This window comes from Monodon monoceros, unplaced genomic scaffold (assembly GCF_005190385.1).
Source record: "Monodon monoceros isolate NGI ecotype Baffin Bay Population unplaced genomic scaffold, NGI_Narwhal_1 Super_Scaffold_12, whole genome shotgun sequence".
Classification (NCBI taxonomy): Eukaryota; Metazoa; Chordata; class Mammalia; order Artiodactyla; family Monodontidae; genus Monodon; species Monodon monoceros.
This window is the reverse complement of record NW_021703768.1, coordinates 1,932,396-1,957,134: the sequence shown is the minus strand read 5'-3', so window position 1 is coordinate 1,957,134 and position 24,739 is coordinate 1,932,396. Positions and strand designations below refer to the sequence as shown.

The following is a 24,739-nucleotide window of genomic DNA, read 5'->3' as shown; positions in this document are numbered from 1 at the left end:
GCCCGGCCCGGCGCCCCGCTCCCCTCGCCGCGGGCGGCGCGGCCATGAGGCTGCGGGGACGCGATCCCCGAGCCGCCCCCGCCTCCAGCGCGGGGGCCGGCGACGCGCGGCGGCTGGCGCCCCCGGGGCGGAACCCTTTCGTGCACGAGCTGCGACTCAGCGCGCTGCAGAAGGCCCAGGTGGGTGTCCGTCGTGTGCCCAGCCCGCCCCGGGCCCGGGGCCGCGCCGAGGGTCGGGGATGCGCGGCCGGAGGGGGCTGGGAAGGGGACCTTGGGCGCGGCCCAGCCCCGCGGCGCCCCGGGGCCCGCGATCGCCACACTTCCCTGCGACCCGCAGCCTGCATCCCCCGCCGTCCTCACCCCATCCCTGGTTCCCGTCACCCTGGTTCCCACCGCCAGTGCCCTGAACCTGGCTCCGCATCCCCTTTCCCCAGGTCCCCGCTCCCGGCTCCATCCCCCTCTCCCTGATCCCTGGACCCCGCAGCCCTTTGCCCTGGCCCCTGCACCCCGATGTCGTACCCGCACCCCGGTCGGTCGGCGCCGCGCGCTCTCCTGGTCCCGGCGTCCACTGCCGCCTCGTGCAGGCCCCGCGCGGTACCGGAGCGGCTCCCCCTGGATGTGACTTCGTCACTTGATGCGCTTCGTGTGGGGGGACCTCTTTGGTCACTTGAGTCAGTGCCGGCGGCAGTGGGGTGCGGGCTGTGGGCTCCCCTGGAGCTGCCGGCAGGACGGTTCTGCGTCTGCGGGTTTCCACGTTGTTTCTGAGGGACTCCCTTGGGGGTTAGTCTGCGGCCAGAGTCGGTCGCGGCCAGCCTGGTCCAGCCTGGGGTACAGCGCGCAGGCAGCCTGCTTCTGGCTCGTTTTATCTGCGGGGTGGTCTGGTCCTGGCTGAGGGACGGCGGCTGCAGGAAGCAGGGCGGCCCCTACACTTGTCCCCTGCCTTCACGTGGCTCCCGACCTGGAGGGATACTTCTCTGACCTGGTGGGATCTCTGAGCTGACCGTGAGCTGTGTCCGCATTTCTGGAGGATTGCTCACAGGAGGGCCTTTCTTTGACTCCAAAACTATGCATAGAAGCAGGGAAGTTTCAGGTCTTCAGGGGTTGTCTAGCCGGTGGGGCGTACACCTCCAACAACACCTTCTGTGGGAAGATCGGAGTTTTTTAAATGTGTAAAGTAACTCATCTGAAATCATATTAAAGTGAAAAGTTCTTGAAGTCAGTCTAAAACTGTCATTTCCCCAGATGCCTGCCTTTTCTCTAACAGCCCCCTTGGTGGGTCCGATGGTTGTCAGTGGGGAGCAGAAACGGGTAGAAGACTGGTGGGGGGGGGAGAACGGAGAGTGGCAGCCCCCCTGGAGACACAGAAGGACAGGGCCGTCCCACCCCGCCTGCCGTGTGGTCCCCTGGTGCCTCCCCCCTCATCCTCACTGGCTCACACGCCCCCTTGTCTCCCCCAGGTGGGGCTCACAGTGGCTTCCTCTGAGCTCCGTCACTGTCACACCCCCGCCCCCTGCTTCCAGGGTCTTCCTCCCCTGCTTAGAGCCCTCGGGAGGGGGCTCCCTGGGATGGAGCCCTGAAGCCTTCGGGTGGTTTCCGGCGCCCCCCAGGCCTGTCACCCTTGCTCCCGCTGCTGCAGAGCTGGCCCCTTTCCGCTCCTAACCCCTCTCTCCCGGCCCCTCTGCTCCTCCCTCAGGTCTGGAGCCCTGGAGGGCCTCCTCTGTGTCCCTGTCACACTGGCAGCCCCCGTTGCTGCGGGCGCACGGGGCGGGTGGGTCAGGTCTGTCCTGCCGGGGACCGTGCTCACTGCCCCAGGGGATGGAGGAGCCACACGCAGAGCCAGCTGGCTGTTGAGGGAATGAACGGGCGAAGGGACAGGTGTCAGAGCAGAGTCTGAAACCCTGACCCCCTTCAGGTGGGGGTCACAGGGTTGGGAATTGGAGGATCCCAGCTGTGGGCTGTTGTTGTCTCAGCATCTGGATGAGTTCAGAAGAAGAACAGGTGTGTGAGAAAAAAAGAACAGGTGGGTGGCATGTTTTCACCTGCCTCCAAGGGAGGGATACTTTGTACCTTGTTGCAGTGTTTCAGAGGCCGGGTCAGAATAATCTTGGTGTATTTGTAACAAAGTCCTGTTTCTGCCCAGGGGCCTCAGGCCCCAGGTGTAGTCTGTACTCTCCAATTTCCAAGATCGGCTCTGCAGAGGCATTTTGCTTTTTACCAGCAATGTTCTGCAAAACTTTCCCCCTTTACCATACTTTGTTATGGTAAAGTTTGAGCAGAGTGGACTTGGCCTATCCGAGCAAAGAAGGCCCACCTCCCGAAATCAGTACATAAATGGACCCTGCAATGTCCGAGCCCCCCGGGGGCCGCTCAGAAGCTCATGTAAATTCTGAGTTGACATAGAACGGTAAGTGTGCCTATATTTACCTGCTGGCCTTTGCTGTAGGGGAGGGGCTGCTGCGCGTCTGGGGATTAATGACCAGTTGGCCCATCTGTCATTTAACTGCAGCTTTAGTGAGGAGCTTAAGCATCTCTTTGGACAGAAAACAACAAGTTAAGACCTGAAAAACCATGAAGAGTGGAATATCACATCGTCACCCCGTGATTTGGAGTCAGGCGGTGGGTCAATGTCACCGGGTGTTTGTGTACTTCCCGCTGGAAGCCGCGGGTGTGAGCACATCCCCTCCAGCTCTGGTGCTTCCCCATTTGTGAACCCCCTGAACCAGTGTCACCGAGAGTTTACTTCCTGGAGAGCAGCCTGGTTTCCCAAACACCTTGGAACTGAGCCCTCGGAGGGAGAGGCCCTGCGTGCACCCCTCCCCCAGTCCAGTCCTCAGAGAGGATCACAGGAGGGGTGACTCCAGGGACAGACCTGTTGGGCAGCCTGCGTGGAGTCTAATCACCCACAAGTGGGCGATCTTTTTCTCCAAGTTCTGATCCAAATGCCCGAGTCTGGGGCTCGGTCTGGATGCCGAGTTAGGGGCAGCCGCTCTGGGGCAGGTAGCCCGCGCCCCGCACACTCCCCAGCCACTCAAGGGAAGGCTGCTGTTTACATCCATCGTGGCCCCACACGTACACACACCAGGCCCACCTGCACGCCCTAATGACCCGCAAGTCTGCGTGCTCCACGCAGGAGACTCCACAGTGAGCAGCTCTTCATCCAACCCCTCCCACAGCCCCAGCGCTGTGCCTGGTGGCGGGGTCGGGGGGTCGGTGGTGGGGGGACGGATGAATGGGGAGGTGGCCCGGCCTAAAGCCGGTGCTCTTGAGGGGCTGGCGATAATAGAAACTGGGAACAGGAGATGGAGGCCCTCCAGGAGAGCATGTGTCCTGTGGAAGGGGCAGGCTGTGTCCCTGGGGATCTGGGAGGCCAAGGCCCAGAGTCCCCTTCTGAGGACTACTGAGGACCCGGCAGCACGGCCCTGGAAGGCAGGCGGGTGGAGGGTCGGGGGCCGTGTCCTCATGTCCAGGTGAGGAAGCCAAGGCCCAGGTCCTGTGCTGTCCCCGGACTCCGGGCAGCGCGGGCTTGCTCAGGGCAGATGTCTGACCCGCCGCTTCTCTTACAGCTCACCGGGAGTCTCCTGTAATCTGCTCCTAATTTTCTGGAAGGATGCACGTGTGAAACTCCGTGGTGGTTAACGTTGAGGAATGAGACGGGGGATTCAAGGGTGCGGGATCCGACTTCTCATTTGTTGCGTTCTTCTGCCCTGAAGTGGGACACACACACACACACGCACGCGCACACAGTTTCCTCTTACACTCGCTTTAATTTCTTAGTGCTGAGCAAAGCACAGTCTTATTTCTCATTTTCACAAAGCAGGATTTTGTCCCTGAGAGTGGGCCCGGCCCGCCCCGGCCCCGCAGTCCCGGGGACCGTCTGAGGAGGTGATCTGTGGGCTCCTGTACCCAGCGAGTCTCAGCACGGCCTCCAGGAGCCTCTGTCACGAAGCCGGGCCCTGCCCACCTGCCCCCGGGCTGTCACCACACAGCCAGGACAAAGGCCACCGTCCCCAGTGGGCGAGGCCCCAGCCCACTTCTCGTGGGATCGCTGCAGGTTAGCCTTGGTGTTTCCGTGTCCCGTAAACCTTTAGTCTTGCTGTGAGTTATTCTGAAATGAGCCCAGAGGAAAGCATGTGTTTGGAAATACCCTGTGGAAATGCGGTAGCGGGTTTGTTCTCAAGCCCAAGTCACCGCTCGGCCGTCAGTGCGAGGTTTGCAGTAATTTGCTCATTCACACGTTCCTTGGTGTTTTGACCACGTTCCAGCCTTGTGGGCCGGGCTGTAACCGTGGCTGAATACCCTTCATCACTGCGCACACGGCTGCCGGCCTCCGGGCCCCCCTTGGGCACAGCATCCTCGGTGGCGCTCCGCAGGGGTCCTGGATGGGGGCCGAGCCGAGGCGCCTGGGACTGCAGCCTGTGTACCCCTGACTCGTGTTTCCATGTTAGACCCAGAGGAGTGAGTTATTTTCCCTAAAAAGTTAGTTGCCACTTAAGAGCTTTTTACACTACATCTTTCACGCTTTTAACCTTTCAGTCCCCTGGAGCTGGGCCTCACCTTGCAGGGTCGTGCTCGGGGTCCTGAGGTCCGGCTGGGGAGGACGGGCCACCCGGCGGGCCCTGCTACTCCTTGCCACCCGAGGAGCCCGGGAGCACAGAGCGACCTCAGTGCCCGAGACAGCGGGGATGCCGCTGGGCTGGACCAGGCACTGAACGCCCGCCCCGAGGCGGGGGTCTGTTCGCTGGCCCGGGAGGGGTACCAGCTGTCCCAAGTACAGAGCGAGCGACAGAACCTCCTTTCGGAGCAGCAGATATTTCTGACCAAGAGGGCAGAGCCGGTGGCCGCTTTTGTTTGTGGGCCTCATAACCTGCACGTCCTCACTGGGTCTCTCCAGCTGGACGCCCGGTCCCCCACCCTGGCTCCCTTCCTTCGGCTGGTTGCTGGCCTGCGACCACCCGGCACGAGGGGGTTGATGTGGGATGTGGAGCCCCTCCTCCCTCCCCCCAGAGTAGCCGGGGCCACTCTGCTTCCAGCCTCCCCGCAGGGCAGTGGTCTCCCCGCAGTGCAGTGGTCTCCCCGCAGGGCAGTGGTCTCCCCGCAGGGCAGTGGTCTCCCCGCAGTGCGGTGGTCTCCCGCAGTGCGGTGGTCTCCCGGCTGCCTGGCCTGGCCCCGCCCTCTCCTTCCATCACTGCCTCACCTGTACCTGGTCCTCAGGAGCTGTCCGACCGGTCACCTCCCCGCTTCCCCAGGCTGCTCAGAGGAGTGACTGCCTGGCTGGGGGACAGGCTGCCCCAGGCTCCTCCCCACTCCTGCTACCCTGAGCAGCCCCAGGGCCCAGTGCCGGGCCCAGCCCAGCCCATGACGATGGAACTGGCGGGCCAGGGGCTACCTGCAACCGGGGGGGGGGGGGGGGCAGAGCTGGGGTGTTCTGGGGGGCTGCCTGCTGCTCGGGGAGGTCCAGAACGTACCCGTGGGTCGCCTTGCAGCTAGAGGGGCCGTCCCAGAGCTGGGACTAGAGCCAGGATGTGGTTGGGGGGAACCCCTTGCAGTTGGGGGTAGGGCCAGGATGTTCCCTGGGGCTCCCCACAGCCGTGGGCCTGGAGGCAGAATTTTGTTGAGGGGCCTCCAGCCGTCGGGCTGGGGTTGAGCTGGGATGTCCTGGGGGTGCTCTCGGTACCTGAGGGTGGGGTGAGTAGGAGGTGCCCAGCTGGGGGGCTGCCTGCAGCTGGGAGCCCCAGAGGGCCCGAGGCTGCTGGAGAGGCTCCCACAGCAGGGGTACCAGGACACTCTGGCCAGGGCCCTGCCGCTTCCTGCAGGTATTTGCTGAACAGGTGGAAGCAGCGGGAAATGCTGCAGGTCTGGAATTTCGAGATTCTCTTCTTCAAACCCTGCAGTAAGGGCCCTGGAGATAAGGGATTTCCTTGAGCCACAAGCCAGGGTGGGTCTGACGTCTGGGCGGCTCTGAACTGAGTGAGCAGGGGCCAGCGAGGAGCCTCTCAGGCCCGTTCTGTGCGGTGGGCGGGGGGGGGGGCTCCTTTGTCATCAGGGTTCTCACAGCTTCCTCCATCCCTGCCTTGGGGACCGCCCCAGGCCCCCCTTCCCGTGTGTCCTGCCCCTGTTGGCCGCCCACCGGGCGTGGTAGGATGCTCGAGAAGGGGTGCAGGCAGGGGCCGGCCGCGAGAGCCCAGAGGGCAGGGACCACCGTGTCCTGCGACACAGCCAGGGGTTCATGGCCACCTGTGGTGAGCCAGCCAGTCGGCAGACATTACCTCTGGGCCCTGGCACTCACTCGGGTGGCACCCTTCGGCCCAGTGTGTTGTTTGTGGACACAGAGGTGCCCCGCCTCAGCTCCCCCCCCCCGTGTTTCTCAGCCCCTCGGGGAGACATTCTCGAGGACCAGGCTGCTGGTAGTGCCGGTGGGGTGGGCCCTGCACCCCGGTGCCTGAGCCTCGGCACCTTTGTGTGGGACTTGCAGCCCCCTGGGTCCGCTTCTGCAAGTGGGGAGCTCGGAGCCTTGGAAGCTCCCTTTCTGCAGACACAGAATTACCGGGTGTCCTAACCCCACAGGAGAGATGCCTGGGGAAGGAGGTCAGGTGTCGCCGAGTTCCTGAACCAGCACTTGCTTTGGGATCTGAGCCTCGTGCTGGTGGAGCGTCCGGCCCAGAAGTCTTACACCTTCCAGCCTTTCTGCTGCTGCCCATCCGTCCTTCCCACAGAAGGGCTCCAGCCTGGGGTTTGGTTTACTGTGAATTTCACAGCTGGAGACCACAGATCACAATCACGGGGACCCCAGGACAGCGCTCTGGTCTCCAGCAGAGCGGTCCTGAAAACCCGGAGGAGATGAGATTTGGTACAAAACTTGGGTGCGTCGGAGGAGGAATGAGGAGGGCCAGGGAGGGTGCAGGCAAGACCCAGAGGCCAGCCCGGTGGGCGCCGGCGGCCAGAAGCAGGGGCGGGGCACCGGCTGTGGGCGCCCCCCACGTGTCCGCCCTGCCCCTCCAGACCCAGCCTCCCCTCCCACACGTGGGAGGCTCTCCCCCTGCACTTCCTTCCGGCTTTGCTCAAATCCCACCAGTTATTATCCTAGGGGCCTTTCTCAATTGCCCTGGAGACCCGGAGTCCACGTGGCAGGCGGCTCCCGGTGTCCCAAGCGTCCACTGCCCTGGCCTCCCGGGTGGGCCCCTCTGCCATCTGCTGGGACGTCCTGAGGCCTCCAGCCTGGCCTGAGTGCCCTGCCCGGCCTCCTGCAGGCCCCCAGGGCTGCGATCTCTGCTGCACTGCCCCTCCATGCTGACCGCTGACCCTGGGGCTGCCTTCCCACCTCCTTTGCCTGCGGACCATGGGCCCCACCACCCCTGGCATGCCCCGGCCCCGTGAAAGGCCAGTGTGAGTGCCGCGGCCAGACGCAGGCCGAGCCCGGCAGGATCAGCTGATGTGAAGACTTCGACCTGCCCCCTGGAGCCCTCAGACCCTGGCTGGGAGGAGGAAGGGCCAGTGTGTGGTTCTCCTTGCCGCCTGCGTCACGCTTAGGGTGCCCTCCGACCAAGTGGCTCTGGTCGCTCAAAGAGCTGCGCAGGCGTTCACTGCGGCCCCACGAGATCACCCTGTCACCTGTGGTTGAAAACGGTGAATATGGTCATCTAGGAAAATCGCTCTGCGTTGGACCGCGGGACAGAGTTGTAAACTCGGTGATTACCGAAAGACACTCATTTTGCAGGAGGCTCCAGATGAGGCAACACGCGCTAACACTTGAGTTGAAAGCTCTCGAATAGAGATCACCGGGATGGCGGGGAAGTTGGGCCTGCTTGAGAGTTTGAAAGAAAAAAATAGCTCTTTAGAAAAGCTATATTTAATTTTAGATTTGAGTGGGAGAGCTAGGAAGAAATAGCTTCTATACACAGTAAGCATGGGCTCTGGAAGGAGAGTTTTCCCGAGCAGAGGCACAGATTATCCTAATAGACACACAGGTAGATGGAGAACCTCAGAGGTCAGGCCGTGGAGGCCTGAGGTCAAGAAGACAGTCACACCTTAGCAAGAAAGAGACACATGAGTCCAGTGTGAATTTGGGCACAGGATTTATGTAGATGGGCAAACCCCCAAAAGAAGCCCGGGTACCCAATAAACATAAAGTGCTCCATAAGCACAGGACAGGACCTGGGCCCCTGGGCCCCCACTAGCCATTCCCCCCTCGCCGATGACCCCTTGGATCTCTGGCCACACTTAGTGTTTTACCTGATGGTAAAGAGAAGCCTCTTCTGGAGAGCAGCTGTGTGCGTGACAAGGTCCAGGGAACAGCCACGGTTCAGAACGCCAGCCTTTTCTCTGTTTCGCTTTTGCTTTCAAGTATTTTAACTATTCGAATTAGTTGGGAAAAGGGCTGCTTATCTCCTGTTTGAAGGCAGCGTATGACTTGGACCGGAAGGCATTTTATATTTAAGGAAGGTGTTTTGCTGATGGGGGTGAGCAGAGGGGATGGTTGATTTGCTAGCTTTGCATCTCAGGCATCGGGTCCAGAGCTGGTACTTCTCCTTCCCAGCTGTGACCTCCAAGGGCCTGTGGCTTCACTGTGCCGGCTTGTAAGACTCCGTGGCAATAACTGTGCATTTTCTAAGAAACATAAATAAAGTTAGATGTGTCTTTTTCTCCCTCGCCGCTGCATCCAGCAGGTGGAGGGTTCCCTCGAGGTTCTGCCGGCTTCCTGCCCGAACGAGGCTGGGGTGCGGCCACCGGCTGCCCAGGGCATCAGGTGTCACCTTGGCGGTTATAGCATCTTCTGTCTACTCTAAAGTGGGATTCTCAAAAACAGCTGGCTTTATAGTTTGTTTGTTTGTTTTAATACATGTAAGTAACAGCAAAGAAAAGATTGATTCCCTAGGTGAGGCTTTCCTGTGCTTCTCCCACGTGCCTTGGAGATCTTTCTGCAGAATTTGCGAGTCTCATTTCTAACTTGCTCCACGTGGAACAGCTTGGAGGTGACCAGGACCAGGCTCCCAGGAGAGCACAAGACCAGCCCCAGAACGCACTGCTCCCTCCCCTTCTGCCCCAGCTGTGCTTGTCTCCAGAGGTGAGCTCTGTGCCCCACTGGGACCGCAGCTGACCTGTCTCGGGAGGCTCCAAGGCGCCTGTCTGACTCCCTCACTCCTCACCCTCTGGCCCTCGTCTGTGGCCGAGGGGTGAGAGGGTGCTGGACCTGGCCCTGCAGCTTGGGGAAGGACCCCCTGGGCAGGGAGGTGCAGGGAGATGGAGGAAGGAGGCCAGTGTGTCCGGCAGCGCCCATGAGGGAGCCTGGGGTCAAAGGGTGACTCTGCAGCCGTGCAGAACTCTGAGCCCCGATCTGTTTTGGAGGCGGAGCCAGTAGGAGTTGGTAAGAAAGAGAGGTGGCGAGTGTGACTCCCAGGTGTGTGTCCAGGAACAGGCGGGTGGGCGGGGCCAGCTTGGGTGTCCCTTTGGGGGTTGTTGCCAGCTCTCCCGTTGATGCCTCTGGAGCGCTGGGCAGCTGGGACGTCAGTGTAGGGGCCTCGTCCGCATCAGGCCAGGGTCCGAGAATGTGAGGGTGCTCACGGGAGGGAGGGGGGTCCCAGGCCTGGGCTCCCCCGCCCCCTCCCCCGCCAGGGCAGCCCCTTCTCGTCCAGGCTGCTCCTCAAAACTTGGCTTTGCTCCCACCGGCGGCTGACCTTGGGAAGCCGCCCCGCCTCCTGGCCGGGCCTCAGTTTCCCCGCCCGCCTGAGCCCATGCACTGTGGGTGCGTTCTCTCTCTGGGGGGTGGCCTGCACCCTGCCTTCCCTGGAAGGATCATCGCTGACGCCCCCTCTGGCGGCCTGCCTGCGTCCTGCACGGGGTGCTCACACTGTTTGGGAGGGTGAACTGATTTGCGGGGAGTTGACGGTCGTGTTCCTGGCGCTGCTTCCTTGCACCCTGTGAGCTGGTGAGCCGTCGCCGTGGTTCCCTGCACCCGTGCCGGGTCTCCTGGCCTCTGGCACTTCCTGCGGCCACCAGTCAGCCCAGCGCCTGCGTCCTGGGGTCCCATCCTCGTCGGTTTGGGGAGACCCACAGGGCAGGGCACCTTTTGTCCTTCACACCTGCGATCTGGGCACCCTGGATGCTGGCTCCGTGCGCCCCAGGCCCCTGTGCTGGCAGTGCCTGTAGCACCCCCGTTAAGCCAGGCTTCACCTACCCCTCAACGCCACCACCGTGACTGGCCTATTTTCTGTGTGCTCGCCGAGGTCCGCCATCCTTGAAAACACTTCATTCCAGGTTGTAAAGTCATCTAATTGGCTTGCACAGGTCTGTCCCGTCTTGTTTCGTGCCTTTTTTACCGACTGTCGCCCTGGGGTGTGTCCGCTGTGTCCCATGTAATTCATCGCTCCTCCCCTGGCTGGCCCCTGGTGTCTGTCACAGGGGTGACCTTCAGCTCACCTGTCCCCCGGTGGCGCCCTGGGTGGCATCCAGCTCCACGGCTACCAGCAGCGCACCCATGGGAGCAGCCCCTGGGGAGCAGGGCCCGCCAGCTGGCCCGGTGCCCACGCACAGCTCCCCACCCCTCACCCCGAGTTCTCACCTGCAGCACAGAGGCTCCAGTACCGTCCTCACGGCCTGGGGACCAACTCTGAGCTGTGGTTATTCCCAGAAACTCAGGAGCACGTGGACTCCAGCAGAACCAGTGGACCCTGGGCTCTGCACTCAGTGTCCTTGTGGGCAGTGGTGCAGAGCTCTTGGCCACATGACGTCAGGGGCCAACACGTCTGATGGTCCACATCTGTTCTATCAGTTCATGGATCTTACCCACTGCCCGAGGATGGTTTGTGGTGACTGTGGTAGATCGAGCACCCAGCGCACGAGGGCAAAGTCTATTCCTTTTTTTCTTTTCTTAAGTCCTGCTAGGATTTTTTTTTAAATTTATTTTATTTATATATTTTTGGCTGTGTTGGGTCTTCGTTGCTGCGTGCAGGCTTTCTCTAGCTGCGGCGAGCCGGGGCTACTCTTCGTTGTGGTGCGCGGGCTTCTCATTGCGGTGGCTTCTCTTGTTGCAGAGCATGGTCTCTAGGTGTGCAGGCTTCAGTAGTTGTGGCACATGGGCTCAGTAGTTGTGGCACACGGGCTCAGTAGTTGTGGCACACGGGCTTAGTCGCTCCGCGGCATGTGGGATCTTCCCGGACCAGGGCTCAAACCCGTATCCCCTGCATCGGCAAGCGGATTATTAACCACTGCGCCACCAGGGAAATCCCTCTTTCTATTTCTATCAGCGTGATTTTCAGGAACTTTCTGAGAAAAGAGATAATGGCTGAGGATGTGGGCTCAGCGCCGGGTTTGTGTGGCCAGCTGGCTCTGTGTGTGCTTGCTTATTACATTTTCTTTCATCATAGGAGGGAGTGAATTTCCCTCCAGCCTCCTGGTGAATGCGGTTCCTTTGGAATGGCGGGATTTCTTCCCATGATGATAGCGCTGGCATTGGAAGGCAGCTTCGGGAGAGTCTTCCTGTGCCTGCCGGTCAGCATGCTGACGGTCCCAACGTGCTGGCACCCAGCATCTGGAGCGTCTGCTCTGCCTGTAACGTGGCCGCTGTGTTCTCCAAGCTGCTGACACCGATTCCCTAGCGCTGTCCTGGCCGCACGTGTCGTGTCGGGGTCTCTCACGGCTGACCGGGGTCCCTCAGCAGGCATGTGCTCGAGGGCACAGGCATCGCAGCCCCCTGGGGCCTGTCCTCCCTGGGCGAGGGCCTGGGTCTCTCTAGAGATCTTGTCTCTTAAGTAACGCATTATGTTTCCTCGTTGGTTGTGAGACATAAGGCACTTGGACCAACTTGCACGTGGGTGATACCAACGGCCTTGGTGGCCTTGGCAGGGAGGAGGGGTGATTGCCGGGCTGGTCTGAGCCGGGCTTTGGAACCTCAGGTGCTGCACCTGGAGAGTTCTGGACCTGTGGGTTCGATGAATTCAGTGGGAACTGGAGACTGTTTACACCCAAAGCGAAATTGTCACCTTCACAGTTCTTATCACAGGAAGTGCCAAAAATACAGCAAATGTTTTTGCTTAGGGCCGCGGTAACAAAGCACCACAGAGGGGCCGGCTTAAACCACAGGAATTTATTCCTCCCATTCTCAAGGCTGGAAGCTGAGATCCGGTGTCACAGGGCTGGCTCCTCCTGAGGCCTCTCTCCCTGACGTGTAGACGGCCGTCTTCTCCGTGTCCTCCTGTGGTCCTCCCTCCATGCATGCCTGTGTCCTGATCTCCTCTTCTTATGAGGACCCCGGTCACATGGGATTAGGGCCCACCTTAGTGACCTCATGTACCTTAATCACTTCTTTAAAGGACGGACCTCCAAAGACAGTCACATTTTGAGGTGCTGGGGGTTCGGACTCCAATACATGAATTTGGGGGACACATTTCAGCCCCTGACACCAAAGCAGAGGAAACGTAACGAGCCGCCCCCTCTCCCCACCTCAGCAGTCCCCCCTTACAGCCCCTCTGGGCCCACTGACACCCCCTCTTCTCCCACCCGTGATTTGCAAGCAGAGCCCAGACTTCGTCATTTCACCAGTAGCAATCCCGTGGGTATCTGCCGCTCAAGGACAAAGACGCTGGCACCCGCTGTGCAGGCCACTGTCACCTGTCACCCCGGCTCCGGGGCGAGGGCGGGTTCTTGGCTACAACCATGCCAGCCCACACCCCTTCCCCCACGCTCCCCCCTCCCCCGGCACACACTCTGATCAGAGGGTCCCCGTCCAGCCTGTCGTCTTGGTTTTCTTCCTACAGTGTATTTGGTGCATCTGTGTCTCCTGGCCTTCCTTTTGCCGACTGCGTGCTGGTCATCCGTGTCTTCTGGAAGCTGGTGGCTTGATCCACAACTAGAGAGATCCCATTCCTGTCGGGCACGCCCAGCCCCGCCCACCTGCTGGTCTGCGTCTGGGCAGGACCCTCTGTCACGCACACGTGCCTGGATGGTGGGTTCTGGACGCCTGTGCGAGCCCTTCGTGGACGCCCCCACGGACACGCCCCCTCCACCCCTTGGCTGTCCCGAGGGAGAGTCTCACGGGACAGGCAGCACGAAGCTTGACATTGCCCCTAGGCCAGTGTCACGATCAGGAGATGGTTTCGTAGGGTCGTCCAAAGGCAACCAGGGAGGCTGGGGCACGTGTGTGAGCGTGTATAAGTAGAGGTGTGGGTGAGGGTGTGCGTGGACGTGAGCGTGTGCCCTGAGGCGTGCGGGCGTGAGGCTCCCATCACGCGTGGCTCTTCCTGTGTGCGTTCCAGTGCGCCATGTGCTTGGGGCCCTGGGTCCTTTGGGCAGGAAGTGGTGCCTTGGGCCCGGATGGATCACCGCCTGGACCCGCTCTGCTGGGGCTCGTGCTGAAGTGTGTGGGGCAAGAGTGGGCAGTGCACCTTCAGGTCTGGGTTGAGCCGGCTGCCCGACGACACGGACGTGCAGAGGACTCGCATGTCTGCGTCTGTGCCTGTTAAACCCTTTTTCCATGGGATGGTTTCTCGTAGACAACTTCTAATGGCTTAATCCAAGTAGCTCAGCTGGGCACTCATTGCACGTCACCCTCAAGGGTTGTGTTACAAGCCCTCGTGTGGCCCTTGAGAAGGGTGACCATACAGTTGACTTGGCACTTTTGAGGGTGATGGGCCCCCGATGATGGCCCAGGGCCGAAGCTGTGGGCAACATCTCAGGAAACCGGTCCCCCCTGCCCCTCGTGGGCTCCCGAAGGGACCCGCCTCCTCCAAGCAATTTCCATGGCCCCCGCGTGCTTCCTGCCCACCCTGCCCCCCCACCCCGGCCCCGGCAGGGCCGGGGCGGGTCCATGGCTCAGGCCGCGTTCCGTTGGTACCTGCCCATCTCGTCTGTGGGAGGCCTGCCTGTTTGCTGAGGGTCGAGGCTGTGTGGTCACTCACACGTCCTTTCCCCACTGGCTGCAAAACTCAGACACCAGGACCGTCTCCCCGGTGCACACAGAGCGGGCACAGAGGTGCATCCTCTGAGAGGCAAATGTGGTCACACGTCTTGTCCACGGGGAGTGGCCGGTGAGCCAGCTTGCGGGACGTCATCCGCTCATCAACCAGCAATTTGAACCATGGCACTTGCCCCGACTCCAGGGTCACCCCTTCAAGCCTCGTCATCACCCCAGTTGGTCCGGACAGACTGGGGTGCTGCCTCCCCGGGGCCTCAGAAGCCGTGGGGAAACTGGGTGCTCTTTCTGGAGCCCTGAGATCTGTTGTTCTCTTCTGTTACCTGCAGTAGCAGCCGTCCTGGCCATGGAATGTGGCTGCACAGCCGGGGCGTGTCCGCGACCTATGAGTGCTCTGAGCATGCTGGCCCCGGAGCTCCTGTCCGGTGCTTTGCTGCCTGTTCATTCTGTCTATGGCACGGGCACCGGCTTCAGGGTCCATTTATGGGGACACACCGCAAAGTATCCAGTGACTCAGCTGCCCTGCAACCTGGAGGAGCAGCGGCCACGGCTCATAGGACGAGCGGGTACGCGGGGCTCCCAGCACAGCCCCCGGAGCCGGAGTTCTGGGCCGTCGAGGTGACAGGCAGACCGAGAGGCAGCGCCCCGCCAGCGAGGAGCTGGGGTGTCTCTGCCCTCCCTCTGCAGCAAAGTTACAACAGCAAGGATGGAAGAGGATATGTTTTGAAATGAAGGAAAGGCTACATTTTAAAACCTGTGGGATTGAATTAAAGTCCTTAGAGAAAGCTGCCTTCTCCATGTGAATTTGGGGGAAATAAGGTATTTCTGAAAATATGCTCCAGGCTCTTCCCTCAAGAAGTTAGAAAGAACATTAGGGTACACTCAGAGTGGAAGAGAGAGGCCCCTGTAAGATACAAAATTAATGCGACTGAATAGGTCACAGCAGAGATAAGGAACAAATGCACAAGTGGTTCTGTAAACAGATTAGTGAAGGGGAGGGCTGTCTGTCAGCACGGGCCGAAGGGTCTCAGAAGCACAAACGCTATGAACAACGATGCCGTAGATCAGGGCAGGGTTGATGTAACTTCAGGGCAGCGGTTCTCACGATTATCCTGAAAATGCACCATGGGGAATCGGGTGGGAGGAGAAGCCTGCTGAGGACGCCCAGAGATTTCCTCCCTGACAGAAACACTGAAATAACTCCAGAAAATAGGAAATCTAGATAAACAGTGGAAAGCATTGAAACAGCCATCAGGAAGCTCCGTAGGAATTCCTCCAACGAGGTGGGCTGGTGTCTGGCGTGGTGACCGCAGGACCCGAGGACGGCAGTGCAGAGGACGTGACCAGGCTCGCCTTCCAGACGCGTGTTGGCAAACAAACCTGGCGAGGCCTTAAGAGAGGTGGCTTCCCAGCGCTGGAACCGAGGTTGTGACACCAGAGAAGCCGTGACTGCCGTGGGTCACGTGGACAGGGTGACAGATGAGCACGTAATTATCCCGCAGGGAAGACTTGTGGTGACATTCACCCCGTTCACGCTGACCCCAAAACAAGACGCATAGAAAACCCGGGGTGGGAGGCACGTTCCTGCCAGCACATTCCTGCTCTGTCTGACCCCCTGGAGCAGACCCCCCCCCACCATTTAACAGGAAGCATTGTCACCAGTGGCGGCCACGACAGAGCCGGGGTCACCGGCCCTGTTCCACCTTGTGCTGAAACCAGAGGTTCAGCCAGGGGACCCCAGCCCCTGAAGGCGGGGGGGAGAGGTCGTTCAAAGTCACCATCGTCACAGCACATGGAGATCTGGACCCACACGTGGCTGTAGGGCACCTAGGATGTGGCGCGCGTGAATGAGATGTGCTGTGAGCACAGAGCACACCGGATTCCCTGGGCGCGATGAGGGTAGTGTGAACTGGCTCGTCCACGCCTTGCGCTACATACGTGCGGAAATGATGGTATTTTAGGCGTGTTGGGTTAAATAAACTGCATGTTGAATTAATCTCATCACCTTTGTGTTTTTAAACATGGCTGCTAGAAAACGTAAAATGCCACACGTGACCTGCGTTGTATTCCTGTCCGGCAGCGCTGGCCTTGATGGAGACCCCAGAGAATCAGGGAATGGTCAGCGTGCAGGCCTGCAGGTGGCAGAGACGGGCGTGGCGGGTGGTGGTGGTGAGCAGCTTGGACACGGTACCACGGACCTGGGTCTCTTCCCGTCTTTCCTGTCTCCTGTGCACCAAACCTACGTATTTCAAGTGTATTTTCTTGCAAATAATCAAAAACTGCATATCTGTTGGTTGTAAGGCTCCGTGAGTTTTGTCTTGTCATCCCTCCGCTCCCCTATTTTCTAATCGACCGCCTGAGATCAAGTTCATCACAAAACACGCTGTTCTTGAATGTCCCCCACCCCCAGTGTGGAGCCAGAACATCACTTTGCATGCAGAAGTGCTGGTACCTCAGTCACAGCTGCCCGTCCACCGTGTGTCCCCCCTCACGCGCAGGGCCTGCCCTCCCCATGGAGCCCTAGCCTGCTTTCCCCGTATCCACCGGACCAGGCCCGTGGCTCTGGACGCCCCCCTCCCTCCCTGCTGGGCCCCCATCCCGTCTGTGACTTCCTGGGGTTGGAGAGTCCCCAAGTCCCCGTCTTCCTTGTGGTCTGAGCCCAGTCCTGCCAGCTCTGTGCCTGTGGCCCCGTGAAAGCATCCTTGTGTGCAGGGGCTGCTGGGCGCGCTGAGGAGGGGGCTCGGGGGCGGGGCTGCCTGCTGCGGGTGCTGGGAGTGGGCGGAGCGCCGTCGGCCAGGAGAGCACCCCGACCCCAGGCGTCCCCTTGGTGGCTGTAGGAGGGACTGGGTCGCAGCGTCCACGGGAGGCGGGTGCCGGGGCGGCGCAAGGAGCCCAGAGGACAGTCCCGCGCGTGACCGTGCCCTGTCCCCGCAGGTGGCCGCCATGACGCTGACACTCTTCCCCATCCGGCTGCTGGTCGCCGCCGTCATGATGCTGCTCGCCTGGCCCCTGGCGCTTGTGGCCTCGCTGGGATCCGCTGAGCAGGAACCAGAGCAACCCCTGGCCTTGTGGCGGAGGTAAGTGCACGTCTGTGGGGGCCCTGGGGGGTCGCAGGCCCGCGCTCCCCCTGCCAGCATCCTGCCCTGAGGCTCCCTCCAGGGCCCGGCAAGCCGAGTGGCCGCTGTGCTGTGCCCCGAGCACAGGGGTCCCGTGCTTCCCTGTCCCCTGCCCTCGAGGCCGCACGTCAGCCTGCTGCCACTGGCGTGGCCTCTGCTTCGTGTAGGTGGACGTGTGAATCCATCTTAAGTGAAGATCCAACAGGGGCCTCACAAAAGGACATGAGACCACAGCACTTTCTTGTGTATTTAAATACCTAAAGCTGTTCCTTAACTCAAACTACATGCCGTTTCTAGTGAAGGGAAACGTTGAGCTATGGGAAGGATTTTGGTGAGTATTTCCAGTGTGTTAGAAGACACCGTTCCGGTCGTAAAACCAAGTTGCCGGCCACCTCCTGTGTCTGCATCTCCGATCAATCCTAAGGGTCCTTGGACGGTTTATTCAGAACAGAAGTGTTCTTAGTTTAGCGCAGGGCCGGTGGTGGGCTGCAGCCTGTTTTTGTGAATGAGGTTTTATTGGGGTGCAGCCCTGCCCATTCACTTGTACACCATCCAGGGCTGCTGTCCTGGAGGGCAGGGGTCACTGTGGCCAAGGCCTAAACTACCTGCTGCCCGGCCCGCAAGGTTTATGGACCAGCTCAGGCCCCTCCTTTCTCTCCCAGTGTCTGAGCTGCTGGAATGTTGATGCCCTGAGAGGCTGTGGAAACGGGCGCCCATCCTGGACCTTGGTTCCCCACTGCCCACGTGCCGTGGTCAGAGCAGCAGTTACATGCAGGGCAGAGACGGCCAGTTAAGGTTCAAGGGTTTTCTGAGCCTTACATGAGCATGGCGCCTGGGGACCCCTCACCCTCCTCGTGGTAATATTTCACGTCCTCAGACCATCCCCAGTTTCAAGTGAACCATGGTCTCTCCCCCTCCCTAGAAACCAGAAGGTAGACATGGCTGTCTCCGTGGGTGTGCCCCCAGCACAGAGCCTGGCCTGAGGGACAGGAAAGTCTCTCCCAAATGAATGAATGAATGGGTCAGTGAATGAATGAATGAAAGAGTGAACGAGTGCATAGACAGCTGGGTTTTCTAATCTCTTTGGAAATCGTGCTTTACCTTGAGATTTGGGTTTTTTTTTTAATGTTTTAACTGTAAAATATGGTATCAAATATATAATCAAGCAAAATAAATCCAGACCAAATAGGAATCAGAATTTCAGTTTTCACTTGGTTGAGAACCCAGAGCTAGAAAGCAGAGATTTTGTAGTTTTTTACAAGTTACGAATGATTTGATCAAAAGCGTCTTAATTCCCTGTTCCCCCCGCTCTGTTCTGGGGCTGGGCTCCCCTGCCTCCCCGCCGTCCTCTCCCACGAAGGAGGAAACCTTGCACAACCTCGGCGTCTGTCTTTTCAAAACAGGTGACTCTGGGCTGTTTCCATTTCCCTGTTTTGACTCCCTGTAGCTTTTCTTGTCTGCAATAATGTACTTGGTCTCATCGGGTGATAAATGGGCCACAGCCAACTTTAGTTCCGACAGCCCGCTCACTTCACAGAGGCACCATGTGTGTGTGCGTGTGTGTGTGACGTGCACACCTGATGTGCCCCACGTGGGGAGATGTGGGGTTAAGGTTCACAGGAGCTCTGGGTGCTCAGGTACGCGGAGCCTGAGCATCGTCCTGAGTATATGTGTATATGGGCGTGTCTGTGTGTATATGTGTGTATGTATATGCGTGTGTGTTTGTGTACGTGTGAGTGTGTGCATAAGTGTATGTGCGCATATGTGTGTGTTTATATGTGCACTGGCATGTACCCCAGCTGCACATGCCGCCCACCCCCTGCAGCCCACGGGGTCTCCACACAGCAGTGTTTCTCGGGAACTCGGTGCACAGCCCTGGGCTCCATGGAAACAAGAACAAACACCCGGCCCCGAGCTCCTCAAAGGAAACACAGTGACAGAAGGTCCTGAGTCTGGGGCACGGGGAGTTAGGAGGAAACAAGTTTAAAGTAACAGGACTCAGAGTAGAGGACGTCACGCCATCAGCTGTGGCGGTGGGCTGGTTCACGCCAGGCACAGCTGTGCGGTTTTGAGCAGATTTTTGTTTTGATCAGGGAGGATTTTTGCTGAATATAAGTTAACGTCAGTCAGACCTTCCTAAAATAAAATCTTGGGTTTTCAACGAAAGGAGGAACGACACAATTGCGCATAAGACTCTGTGTTTCAAAACACAGAGTGTTGTAAAAACTATAGTATTTATCTTCTTACAGAACCCAACCAGGCAGGGCAGGAGACACTGCCGACCAGTCCTGCAGGCCCTGGCCCTTGGCCGACTCAGGGTTCAGGAGGGTCAGCTCAGCCGTCACAACCGGGTACCACGGCGGGGCTCAGACAGCAGGATTCGTTTCTCACGGTTTTAGAGGCTGAAGTGGGAGGTCAGGGTCAGCAGCCACGGCTCGTGGCGGGACCTCCGTCCACCTGCAGACGCCGCGTCCTCGCAGGCGAGACCTCTTCCTCTCCTGTAAGGACACCGGTCCCCTGGATCAGAGTCCCACCCCGGGACCTCACTGGGGAAGCTCCAGATACAGTCATGTTGGGGGTCAGGGCTTCAGCATAGGAATGTGGGGTGAGATGAGTCGGTCCATCGCAGACGATGCCCTTTCCTGAGTGCCCCGTGTGGGGACGTCCATCCCTGGGTCATCTCCGTGACGACTCTGAGTCCCCACGTGTATGCTGGTGGCGTTTCTCACTTTCGTTGGAGTAACGCGAGTTGGTGGTTACAGCAAAGTGGTGGGGAAGGGTGGGTGGCCGAGGGCAGGCCTGCAGTCCCTCCTCCCAGCGCCATGCAGACGCCCTCCGCACGTGTGTGTGGCTTTTCTCCCGTTGCCTCTGTCACCCTGGGGAAGGAGCCATGAGCTCTGGGCCTGTCGGGGTCGGACCCCAACCCCGAGGGGCACCGGGTGGCCTGCACCTCTGCACACGCGGGGCCCCGCGGTGGGTGATGGTGGTGGGCAGCATCACCATGTGCTTCTCTCTCACACGGTTTTTCAAAGTCACCTGCACATCTGCCTGCTTTGTGAAGTAGAGTCTGAACTTTACTTCTTGTATTGTGTTTTCCATTTCACAGAATTTCCGATTTTATTTTTTCTGTTAATCAAGAGAATAATGAGCCCTGAGTGTAGCCTCAAAGTTCTCCACCCCCAGAGTCCTGCAGCCGCTGCCTGGGATTCATTCTCCTCCCAGAGAGTCCGGGGCCCTGACCGCTGCGTGGCGTGTGTTTCTCTTCTGCTGCGCTCTCAGGCATGATCTGCATTTCCTGGGCCTGTTTTCTTTGTCTTTGTTCCAAGATTTTCTGGAGTATTGGGTTCTCAGAAGGAAGATGTGCAGGAGGAACTCATTCACATCTTGTGTCTGGAAGTGTCTTTATTCTCTCCTCTGTGTTGGTGGGTAGTTTGACTGGGTATAGAATTGCAGGTTTCACGTCGTGTGTCCACAGAGCTTTGGAGATGCGCTGCTGACACCTGCAGCTTTGATGCTAGAAACCCGTTTGTTCCTCTCTGAGAGGTTTTAAAGTCTTTGTCGTTGGAAATTTGAAAACTTCTCAAAGGAAATAATATGAGTCTTTTTCATAAAATTCATTCTGCTCAGCACCTTGAGATGGTGCTGAAGATCTGGGTCTTTCTTCAACTCTGAGAAAGTATTTTCTTTATATCTTATAGTTCTGTCCTCTTCTTTTTCCTGCATGTTCTGGGAGGTCCCCTTCTCCACGTTTTTGAGCCTTCTTAGGGAACCGGTATTTCTGCATGAGACTTTTGATTTCCAAGAGTATTTTCTTTTTCTTGTCCTCTGGACCTTTTCAGAGCATCCCTCTCTTCTGGCACTGTAATGTCCTGATGCGTGTGGATTTTTACACGTCTCTTCCGATGTCTGCCCTCGGGTCTCCTCAGGGTCATACTCCTCTTATCCATCATGTAGGTGGTTCTGCCCACACGTCCAAGTCTGAGGTGTCCACCTGTGTGATGAATGACAGATGGAGTCGGGGTGCAGGTCCCTGCCCTTGAGCACGTAGATCTGTCTCCCGATTCCCTTCCCCTGGAGAAGCTCTGGCATCTCCGGTGTCACTGGTGCCCTTGCCTTGGGACCGTGGTACTGGCCCTGCACTGGGCAGTGGCCAGGGCTCTGCTCTGAGCCGGTACCCACACCCATAGGCATCTCTTCCCCACAGGCAGCTTGGGGACAGAATTCCTCCAAGACCTTAGAGAATTATCAGATTTGGTTTTTCCTGTCCCAGTACATCACTGTCACTGTTTGACCTTTGGACCCGAGAGGTGGTGGGTGTGTCTCCGATGGAGGGGCTGAGATCTGACCCCCCTTTTCACCAGCTCTCCTCCTGGACCTGCCTTCCTGGGACTGGCTGCGCTCCCACTGCAGCCTCCCCCGCAGTCTTGTTTCTTTCTCCTTGTGCATCAACTGACATCCATTGGCTTTTATTTTTGTAAATGACTTTATCGTGAAAAATAACATGCATGCAGAGAAGTGCATTTAAAAATGTGCAGTAGAACAAGCGACTGGAAGGGCGTGCTTTGTAGTCACCTAGCTCTAGACGCAGCGCCCAGCGTGGCCCCCGCATTGCGTGGGTGACTGACTGTGCAGGACCTGCCCGTGGTCGGAGGAGGTCGTTTCCAGGTGGCTCCTTGCAGGCGCGGTGCAGCTTCAGATCTGTCAGGGCTTATCTTGGGAATTCTCTTGAGGGGGTTGTTAAGCCCCTTGGGAAATCAATCCAATAAAGATTTAGGCCCCTGTGCTTCCATGCAGTGACTTTTACCCAATTTGATCACCCACGCAGCACAGCGGCACAGCGAGACACGGGTCCTCCTGAAGATGGCCCTTCTCCCAAGGACTCGGGTGCGTGGCCTGCAGTCACTTGCCCGCCGGGCCGTCGCTCACCGTGGTTTCAGTGGCGTGAACAGTGATCTGGTTTGTAGTGTCAGAGATTCCTATGAAAGGGAATGTGCAGATTTACATGCTTACGTTCTCATATGTTTAAAAAAGAATAAATAAGAAGCAAATTCAGTTAATCTAGCCTGATTTTTACTCGGTTTTCCAAATTTATTGTCCATCTAATTTCATCCAGAAAAGGCTGGTTTCCGGAAGGTAACAGCTGCATCCCGGAGCCTGAGGCCACCTGTGGGAGGCGAGGGTGAGGTTTACCCAGCACATCTCTGCTCCTGACCTCAGCTCTGCTGCCTCTCCACATTTCAGCGTGCATTTTAGGTGCTGACGATTTCTTTTCATTTAAAACTTATATCCTTAGGATGCTGAGAGATCACCCGACGTGTCTGTGTCTCTCGTTTTGTCCTGTGGGCCTCCCTTCTCACATGCTGCTGTCCCTGTAACGGGGCTGAGACAGCTTCCGTTTTCTTGAGTGAAAGGATGTGACAGCGTTCTGCTGCCCATGTGCACAGTCGGAGGGAAGAAAGCACAGCCGCCTTCCCTTCCCTCCTCGGATGTTTCAGTGACAGTGGCGGCAGGTCTTCTGGGATTGGCACAGTCCCCGATGGGGTGTGGGCAATGGGGCTGCGTCCCCCGCCAGGCCTGGGTCTGACAGCTGCGCTTCTGTTGCAGGGTCGTGGACGTCCTGCTCAAGGCCATCATGCGCACCATGTGGTTTGCCGGCGGCTTCCACCGCGTGGCCGTGAAGGGGCGGCAGGCGCTGCCCGCCGAGGCCGCCATCCTCACCCTGGCACCGCACTCCTCCTACTTCGATGCCATCCCCGTCACCATGACGATGTCCTCCATCGTGATGAAGGCGGAGAGCAGGGACATCCCGATATGGGGAAGTGAGTGAGCCCCCGTCCTGCTGGGAGTGAACCCCCAGTGCCGGCCAGTCCGGGTCACGGTGACAGCACAGCCACGCCCACACAGCTCATACCCACGTGAAATAGGCACCGGGCCTTGCATCCCTGTTTTCTTTGCTGTGATTTCTTCTGTGATATTGTTGTGATTTTCATTTTTTATTAACACGCAAGTGCCCTTGGCTGTAAGGTGTTGAAGTGCTCCTTGAAGTTCTAACAAGAACGTGTCACCCTCATCACACAGAAGCTCTAGAAGTTGGGGACAACTCAGTAACTGTCCCATTGAGTTAGTTTCTGTACCATAAATCCAGGTGTACGAGCGTCCTGAGACCTCGTAACCCGTCACCAAAGCTGAGGGCTTAAAATCACAGGAATTCGTCCTCTCCCAGCTCCGGGACCAGAAGCCTGCCATCAAGGTGCCCCAGGGCCCCGCTCCCTCCGGAGGCTCCAGGGGAGGCTCCTTCCTGCCCGTCCCATGCATTTACCCACCGCTTCAAATGTCTTGACCACAGAGCCGCCCGCGGCCTTTCAGCGAAGCGGGCATCGGGCCCTTGTTGTCCGGGCTCGGGGCTCGCGGGACAGAGACTGCATTTCCCTTCTGTCCTCAGAAGCATGCAGTTCTCGGGTGGGACTCGGCTGGGGTCCCCACGGACACGCGCAGTCGGGGACCCCTGCCGTCCTGGGTCCAGAGAGCCCTCCGGGTTCCGTGCCTTGGGCCTCGCGTCCGTCCAGGAATTGGGAAAAGCCTCTTCATCCGCTTTCTTCTCTTTGCCGTGTGGACAGAGTAGCTCTGACCAGTAAAACCCACCCCCCGCCAGGTGAGCAGGCCTCCTTCCCCCTCGCCCCCTGGGGAGCGGTGCTGTGCTCGGCCAGGACGGTCGCTGGGCTCACCTGTTTCCCTGCGCCCCATCCTTCTGGGTGATTCCACCGAACCTCCCTTTCCTTCTCGTGGTCATTTTTTAGCAGCATCAGGAGTAATTGGTGCGAAAGGATAAAAGAGTTCCAATTTGGTGAAGAAGCAAAATGTTTCAAGACATGGGAAAAACTATCACTGAGATCCCTTAGATTTTGTGAGTGCCATGGACCCAACTAGATAGAATTTTATTCTTTTTTAAAATGGTTTTTCTTTGCTTTTTGGAAGACCTCCAAGACGTAAGTCATGAAATATTACTCTTTACAAGTAACAGAAATGCTCAGAAAAGAAGCTCAGAGCTCATCTTGGTACCAGCGAGGTGTGGCCCTGGGGCAGAGCAGGTGGGGACGTGGCCTCACCGTCCCAGGAGGGTGACCAACTGGCACGGCCTCTGCCTGCCGTCAGTTCAAAGTTTTCTAAGAAGTATCTTCCCACCTTTACATCCTCGTTCGAGAGGACCAGTGTGCTGGGTGTCGCCATCAGCTTCGGTCAGGGAGCCCTGACCTCACACGCGTGCTGGGGGCCGTGCGTGTGGTGCTGGAACGGGGTCTGAGTGAGTGTCCTGGGGCAGCCGTGACAAGGCAACACAGGCCACAGAGCTCAAAACTGAAGCAATGTGTGTTCTCTCACTGCTCCGGGGGCCAGACGTCCAAAATCCAGGTGTCGGCAGGTTGGTCCCAAGGGAGAGTCCATCCCAGGCCGCCCTCCGGTCTCCAGTGGTCCCGGCTCTCCTGGGCCTCCCCCGGCCATGGCCACATCACCCCGTCCTTGCCTCTGTCATCACGTGGCGATCTCTCCCTCTCTCCTCCTTACGGGGACACCAGTCACTGATCAGGGCCCACCCCAGTGCAGTGTGACCTCATCTGAACTTGACTGTATCTGCAGAGACCCTGTTTCCAAACGAAGTCAGTCCCAGGCACCTGGGCTAGGACGTCAGCCTGTCTCTCTGAGGGACACAGTTCAGCCCGCAGCGA

General features: G+C 58.7%; 1 protein-coding gene across 1 annotated transcript in view; it reads left to right on the top strand.

The window, feature by feature from the left end:
• The first annotated feature begins 17 nt into the window (after positions 1 to 17).
• The window catches only part of LPCAT1 (lysophosphatidylcholine acyltransferase 1), a 40,709-nt gene continuing 15,987 nt past the window's right edge, over positions 18 to 24,739 (top strand). Inside the window, exons 1-3 of the mRNA XM_029216650.1 lie at positions 18 to 179; positions 16,837 to 16,979; positions 22,623 to 22,837. Coding sequence (XP_029072483.1) covers positions 45 to 179; positions 16,837 to 16,979; positions 22,623 to 22,837 — 493 coding nt within the window. The 5' untranslated portion in view covers positions 18 to 44. The remainder of the gene's footprint in view (positions 180 to 16,836; positions 16,980 to 22,622; positions 22,838 to 24,739) is intronic.